Raw genomic sequence first — 7,936 nt, 5'->3', positions numbered from 1 at the left:
TACAATGAAATAGAAAGTAAGTAAGCCCCATACAAGTTTGCCTTTAACTGTTTCCCCATTGTTTTATATATTCCTTTTCCTCTTCCAATTTGATAGTGGGTTCCTCTCCAAAAGGAAGTATTTCTTTTGCACAAGCCACAGAACTTCGTTTACCACTGGACACATAGTAGGTTTCAAGCATTTAATAGATTGGCTCTAGGAGTTGCAGTGATGTTCCACACGTGGAAGAGATATACTGATGTAGTAACTAGCTCATTAAAAATAAAAGTTCTTTCCTGAAAGGAGCATTTCTCAGAGCTGCCCTGATTGCCCAACCAAAAAGGCCTCATCCGGGTTTGCCCTAGATTTATGCTAACATTTAGTTAAAATCAATAGGACGACATAAAATTAATCCATTTATTTAAATGGGATAGGCCACTTGAGAAGCAGTGATTTCACAAGTATCAGGGATAGGAAATTGTGTGGATAAACTTGCTAATGCTGTTGATCAGTTTCTATATGAGATCAAGTGGAAAGACTGAATTTGAAAAGTTCTTCTTAGGTTTCTCATGCTAGCAATCAAATCAGTGTACACTGAAAAAAAAAAAATACCACGAGAGCAGACACACACAGGTCTCTTTATAGCGTAATAGAATTAGAATTAAAAGGCAAACTGTGGGATTGAAATCTATTCTAAACTGAAAAACTAGACGTCTGGAGTGCCATATGGGGTGAACGTGTGATATGGGCTTCGATAAAAGCAGCTGGCTTTGAATGGAACAAGCCAAGAGGCCAGCCCCAAAAGCATATTCGTTCGAGTCCCGGCCACCGAGTTGAAACCCTCGCTGATTCACCGGCTGTGAAGGCAGCCCCTTGGGTCTTCCGCCCCTCGCTGCCCTGGGTGCCTGGGCCTTGTACTCATCTGCAGCGGGGCGGTGATCCGAAGGCAGGGGCGGGGGAGGAGCCAGCCCCGGGCGGACAGGCGACTAGCGGTGGAAGTGGCTCAAAGGGGTTGTCCCGGACCTTCGAGAGGACCAGGCTAAAGACTGGAGGTTTACTGCCGAGGGAAGGCATACTCCAATGTCTACATCACCTTTACAATTTAAACCAGGAACGGCAGAAGGAATATTCCGCACCACCCGGCCCGGCCGCTTTCTGGCCGCCCCACCCCCCAGCTGGAGCCGAAAGTAATTCATACAAAGGAGGACTCGCCTCAGCCTTGGGGAATCCCAGGGACCGTCGTTAAACTCTCTATAACCTAGAACCGAAGGCTCGCTCGACCCCACCTCCCCACCCACTCGCTCTTGTCATCATCTGGGTCAAAAGGAGCATGCGCGAGGCGAAGTATGCTCTTCAGTGGGCTGAGCGCACATCGCCCACGGTCCCCAAGAAGTAGGGGGGAAGGGACGGCGATTGAACGGGTGCCTGGTAGAGTTGGCGCGGGGTAAACTGGGAAAGTGGTGTCGTGTGCTGGCTCCGCCCTCTTCCCCGAGGGTGGGGGAGGATCGTATATAAGTGCCGTAGCCGCCTTGAACGTTCTTTTTCGCAACGGGTTTGCCGCCAGAACACAGGTGAGTACCGGGTGTGGTTTCCGCGGGCCTGGCCTCTTTGAGCCGGCTGCGGCCCTCGCGTGCCTGTTACAACTGCCGCGCCATCCAGGCACTTTACGAGGTTCTTGACCCCGAATTTCGGGTTGTGAGTGGGTGGGAAGGTTCGCGGCCTTGCGTTTTTTCAGGATCCCCCCCCCCTCCACCTTCGCCTCGTGCTTGGGTTGAGGCCTGGCTTGGGCGCTGTGGCCGCCGCGTGCGAATTCGCCGCACCTTCTCGCCTGCCTTGTCACAATCTTTTTAAGTCTCGAGCAAATTAACCGGTCGAGAAAAAGCTGCTATGCTTGTCCGCGTCAAGATAGTTTCGCGGAGGTTGGTCAGGATCTCAGCAAGGTGGGCTTTTTCGCGGTCGTCGGGTTTTTGGGGTTGTGGGGCCGCCGCGAGGCGCGGAGGGCGGTGGCGAGGCCGGCTCGTCCCGGCGCACATGTCCGGCGAGGCGGGGCCCACAAGCGGTGGCCACCGAGTCGAGCGCGGGAGGGCACCGTGGAGTGGGACGGGCGGCTCTGGGGGCCAGCCTCGTGCCGTCCACCTCGGCCGGCCAGGCCGGCCCGCTCGGCACCAGTTGCGTGCGCGGAAAGATGGCCGCTCTCCGGCCCTGCTGCAGGGAGCTCAAAATGGAGGACGCGGCGGCCCGGGAGAGCGGGCGGGTGAGTCACCCACACAAAGGAAAAAGGCCTTTCCCTCTCCGGCCGCCGCTTCCTGTGACCCCACGGTGTACCCGGCGCCGTCTTGGCACCTCGATTTCTTCTCAACGACTTGGAAGCAGGCCTTCCTCGAGGGGGAGGGGGTTTTGTGCGGTGGAGTTAACCCCACGCTTGGTGGGTGGAGACTAGAGTTGGGCCAGCCTGGCACTGGTTGTAATTCTCCTTGGAATTTGCCCTTTAAGAGTTTGGATCGTGGCTTATTCTCAAGTCTTTGGGACAGTAGTTTTACGGGTATTTTTCTTCCAATTTAGGTGTCGTGAAAACCACCGCTAAACCTAAGCCAAAATGGGAAAGGAAAAGACTCATATCAACATCGTCGTCATTGGACACGTAGATTCGGGCAAGTCTACCACTACTGGTCATCTGATCTACAAATGTGGTGGGATCGACAAAAGAACTATCGAAAAATTTGAGAAGGAGGCTGCTGAGGTAGGTGCAGCAACATAACGAGGAAGGTAGTTGGAAGTCGGTTAGCAGGTGTTAGGTGGTAACTCAAAACTAGTCAGTAGTGTGGATCTGAATGTCCTCCTTAAAGGTGGAATAAACTAGTGTTTGCTGTTAAACTTCTTACGTATGTTAATGTGAGTCATCTAACAGTTGTTGAACTGAAACTTCACATTTCTGCTGAAGTGGGAGTAAGGGATTTCCAAGTTTAAGATGGATCATGTTTTAGTTCCCAAGTAACCCATTTTCAATTCTTACAGATGGGAAAGGGCTCCTTCAAGTATGCCTGGGTCTTGGATAAACTGAAAGCCGAACGTGAACGTGGTATCACCATTGATATCTCCCTGTGGAAATTCGAGACCAGCAAGTACTATGTGACCATCATTGATGCCCCAGGACACAGAGACTTTATCAAAAATATGATTACGGGCACATCTCAGGTTGGTATGATTAATAGTAACTTGAAAATAATGAGATTTGCCTTGTGCAATGGAAAAAGGGTGAGTTCATCCTTTTGAAGAAGCTGTAACCGGATATGGTCTTGTTTTCTTTTCAAAGGCTGACTGTGCTGTCCTGATCGTTGCTGCTGGTGTTGGCGAATTTGAAGCAGGTATCTCCAAGAATGGGCAGACCCGTGAGCATGCCCTTCTGGCTTACACACTGGGTGTAAAACAACTTATTGTCGGTGTTAACAAAATGGATTCCACTGAGCCACCCTACAGCCAGAAGAGATACGAGGAAATCGTTAAGGAAGTCAGCACCTACATTAAGAAAATTGGCTACAACCCCGACACCGTAGCATTTGTGCCAATTTCTGGTTGGAATGGTGACAACATGCTGGAGCCAAGTGCTAATGTAAGTGACTTTCAAGACTTGGAGGAAGTGATGAAAGGGGACAGATGTTGAGACTAATTGACAACCGTTTGGGGGATGCTAATTGACAATCTTGTTTTAGATGCCTTGGTTCAAGGGATGGAAAGTCACCCGTAAAGATGGCAATGCCAGTGGAACCACACTGCTTGAAGCTCTGGATTGCATTCTGCCACCTACTCGTCCAACTGACAAGCCCTTGCGTCTGCCCCTCCAGGATGTCTACAAAATTGGTGGTAAGTTGAACATCACTATCAGGACGTAACTTGTGCTGGTTGCTGCACTTTTTTCATGTAAGGTATTTGACACCATGCTGTAAATATTTCAGGTATTGGTACTGTCCCTGTGGGTCGAGTGGAGACCGGTGTTCTTAAGCCAGGCATGGTGGTCACTTTTGCTCCAGTCAATGTTACAACTGAAGTAAAGTCTGTTGAAATGCACCATGAAGCTTTGAGTGAGGCTCTACCTGGGGACAACGTGGGCTTCAATGTCAAGAACGTATCTGTCAAAGATGTTCGTCGTGGCAATGTGGCTGGTGATAGCAAAAATGACCCACCAATGGAAGCAGCTGGCTTCACAGCTCAGGTAACACTGGAAAGTGGCAATGTTCTCACTTAACTGCCAAACTTGGTGTTTTGAGGCTCATTAAATGCAACTCTTTTTCTCAGGTGATTATCCTGAACCATCCAGGCCAAATCAGTGCCGGATATGCACCTGTGCTGGACTGTCACACAGCTCACATCGCCTGCAAGTTTGCTGAGCTGAAGGAGAAGATTGACCGTCGTTCTGGAAAAAAGCTGGAAGATGGTCCCAAGTTCTTAAAATCTGGTGATGCTGCCATCGTTGATATGGTTCCTGGCAAGCCCATGTGTGTTGAGAGCTTCTCTGACTATCCTCCTCTGGGTAAGGATGACTTGAGTGTAATTAGAAACTTTACTGAAGATGGGAAATACCCGAACAAAGTTTCTGATGACAATCTAAAATTTGTTTTAATAGGCCGTTTTGCTGTTCGTGACATGAGACAGACGGTTGCTGTGGGTGTCATCAAAGCAGTGGACAAGAAGGCAGCTGGAGCTGGCAAGGTCACCAAGTCTGCCCAGAAAGCTCAGAAGGCTAAATGAATATTATCCCCAATACCTGCCACCCCAGTCTTAATCAGTGGTGGAAGAACGGTCTCAGAACTGTTTGTGTCAATTGGCCATTTAAGTTTAATAGTAAAAGACTGGTTAATGATAACAATGCATCGTAAAACCTTCAGAAGGAAAGGAGAATGTTTTGTGGACCATTTGTTTTTTTTGTGTGTGGCAGTTTTAAGTTATTAGTTTTTAAAATCAGTACTTTTTAATGGAAACAACTTTGACCAAAAATCTGTCACAGAATTTTGAGACCCATTAAAACAAAAGTTTAATGAGAAACCCGTGTCTTCTTTTGGTCAACACTATAAGCTTGTACTATTCAGGTAAAAAGATTAAGAGTTGCCCATAACCTATTCCTGGTGTTAACATCTGGTGAAACTGAGAATTGGGTTAAGGTGTCCCGTCCCCCCCCCCCCCCCCCCCCCCCCCCGAAACGTTTTTACCACCTCAGGGAAAAGAAACAAGTACATAGAGGTATGGGAAAAGGGGATCTGCAACAGTTTAGAACAGTAACACCATTAAGGTAGGTTATAAAAAGTTAAGTTTTGTAAATCAAAGTCAAGGTGTAAAATTTGTATACTATCACTATTGAGTAGACTTGATACATTGTCACAATTGAGTTTCCTTCCCACTTACTGGAATGCTTTGTCACATTTATAAATCTTGTAGTTTAAAGTATCCTGAAAGGTGAGGCATTCAATAACGTTATTGTATTTAATGGTAGAGTTCATTGTGTCCAAACTGTAGGAGAACAAAGTATATACTGGAATTTTAATGTCACTTGAGAACTAGAAATCCTCCAGTAGGAATTTTCATCTAAGCCAAGCTTGAGTGAAGAAGGGACATTGCTGCACTGGAGATTTAAAACCCAAAGTGGCAGTACTCAGCCTAAATGAGGACCTGTTTTGGACTGTAGGGTAAGCTTTGTTTTTAGTTGAATATGTTTTGAGATTTTGCTAAAAGTGTCCTTCCAAAATTGTTACCTAACGAGAAGCAATAAAAGAATGACCATTTGAAGTTCATTTGATGGATGGGATGGAAAGTGAAGAGCTCGTTAAACCCCACTGTGGTAATTTTGTAATTTATATAAACTGTATGTAGACTGGTAAATTAACAGTACTTTGGTTGACAACAACATGGTCTTAAGTTCTTGCCTTTGGATAGCTGGCAACTCTCTTAACACTGGTGCATTTGATAGAACATTCCATGGATCCTGGCTAATTTGGACATTAATTTCATAAGATCCTATTTGATCTGTAAATTTTAAGTTGCTTTGAAATAGGCAAAATCACAGGACACCTTGTATTTTATAATGCAGACATTTACTAAGTAGAATGTATCTAAGAACTTAGTGGCCATAATGAGAACTGCAATTAAAATATTTTTTTTCTAAACTAGGTAAAATGCTTGGTCTCAGGGCAGTATTACCAGAGGCATTGTAAATTAAAAATTAAGACTTTGTCTCCACAGCTCCAAAACACCCATTATTTTTTTCCTCTTCTTTGTAAAAACATGTTGATTACTATTGGTTTAAGATAAGGAGTGGAGATAGGTAAGATTCTTAAACAGCATGTTGAAATCTTGTGTACTAGGAGGGATTTATTGTTCACCCCTCCCACCCCACCCCAAAAATCACTTAGCTTCAGAAAATGGCTACCACTAAATGGAGAAAGAGAAGTGGAAATAGTGTCCAGAAAAGCTGGGCCAGTTGGGATACTTAACTCCATAGAACCCAATGCAGTATAGCTCTGTGAAGGCAGTCATCTGTTTTGAGCACCATCTACTGGTAGTCCTGCAAATAATTTACAAACTGGTTTCAAAAATGAGTCTGTAAATTGAGAATATAGAAGTTTACTTTAGCTCTGTTGAACTTTATGTACTAATTGCATTGTTCGGATTGATTAAAATTAAGAGTGGTTTCGTAAAACTAGAATGCCTCAAACTAGTGTTTGACCTTCAACCATGTTTAAAATTGGCCAGCTGTTGAATTACCCATGTTTGTCATCTTGAAATTTGTCCCGGGAATTCTGGTGTGGTTTCAGAATATGGGGGAAAGCATTTTAATGTTTAGTTTTGACACGGAGCATGAGTGGGGGAGTGGCAGAGAGAGGGAGACAGAAGCTGGTTCCAGGCTTCTGACCTGTCAGCACAGAGCCCGACTTGGGGCTTGAACTCATGAACCTGATCATGAGATCATGGCCTGAGCCAAAGTCGCTCAACCAACTGAGCCACCCAGGTGCCCCTAGGAGGAAAGCATTCTGATTCAGGACTTAAAACAGATCCTTAGTAAGGCATATTTGATTTTTAAAAAATTATTCTGTTAGTGTCCTTACAGACTGCCAGAATAGATAAATCTGGTTTTGGCCAAATCAGCTCTAATTTATGCGTTTATCCCTTAATCTTCTAGCCTCTTAAGAGCATGAGAATTCATTTGGTTGCTAAAGTTTGGGTTCAGCCCGACATAAAGGCTATTGGCTGTACAAGTGGTGCAAACCCCTTGATTTTAAGTAGTTTTCAGTATGGAGTGTAAGAATCCTGGTGAATGTTACTGGGCTTGCATTTCACGTTTCAATTGGTTTTCTGCTAAGTTCAGCCCCAAGCTCTCCACCCAAAACATTTCTTGGCCATGAGTGTCCACAAATTCTAAAAATGGCCAACTCTCAAAAAAGGGTAACAGTTTGTTGGGTGTTAATGGGACTTTACATAGGCTTTAGATTGGTGGTAGAATATATTTTGTTACCATGAAATGCAGGAATACTCAATTTAAGATTTCATTCTGGTACCTGGTGCCTTGGGAGTGAACCACCTTCCAGGTCCTGCAAAAGAAGAGTGAGTGCATGCTGTTTCAGCTGAGAGGTACAAAACATGTTTTCCCCTTTTGATTACCTTCCTGAAGTTTTCTTTATTCTATTTTATAATGTCTTTCACTTCCAAACCCATAGGTTTTCTCATCCAGTTGGTAAGTCTCTGGGAATTTCCATGACTTAAAATTGAAACTTAATGATGTCTAGGAAACTGCCTCATGGTTCCTGAAAGGTAGTTGATCCCTGGAAATCATTGAGAAGGATCATGATTTTGTCCTTTTTCTAAATAGGGAAATAGGAACTAAGTGTCCTGTCCATCAATCACTGGCAGAAATGAGTGAAATAAGGAAAATAGTCATTCACCTTGGACTACCCTTAAGGGGCCCGTAGGT

The 7,936-nt window shown here is 45.2% G+C and overlaps 1 protein-coding gene across 1 annotated transcript; it reads left to right on the top strand.

The window, feature by feature from the left end:
* The first annotated feature begins 1,425 nt into the window (after positions 1-1,425).
* On the top strand, positions 1,426-6,673 carry EEF1A1 (eukaryotic translation elongation factor 1 alpha 1). Its single transcript, XM_060615952.3, has 8 exons — positions 1,426-1,550; positions 2,542-2,719; positions 2,995-3,174; positions 3,293-3,589; positions 3,690-3,840; positions 3,933-4,189; positions 4,273-4,507; positions 4,601-6,673. Exons 2-8 carry the CDS (start codon positions 2,576-2,578, stop codon positions 4,723-4,725), a joined length of 1,389 nt encoding a protein of 462 aa, XP_060471935.1. The 5' UTR covers positions 1,426-1,550; positions 2,542-2,575; the 3' UTR covers positions 4,726-6,673.
* The last annotated feature ends 1,263 nt before the right edge of the window (positions 6,674-7,936 follow it).

This window comes from Panthera onca, chromosome B2 (assembly GCF_046562875.1).
Source record: "Panthera onca isolate mPanOnc1 chromosome B2, mPanOnc1 haplotype 2, whole genome shotgun sequence".
NCBI lineage: Eukaryota > Metazoa > Chordata > Mammalia > Carnivora > Felidae > Panthera > Panthera onca.
Note: the sequence above shows the minus strand (reverse complement) of the source record. Positions and strands in the feature narration are given on the sequence as shown.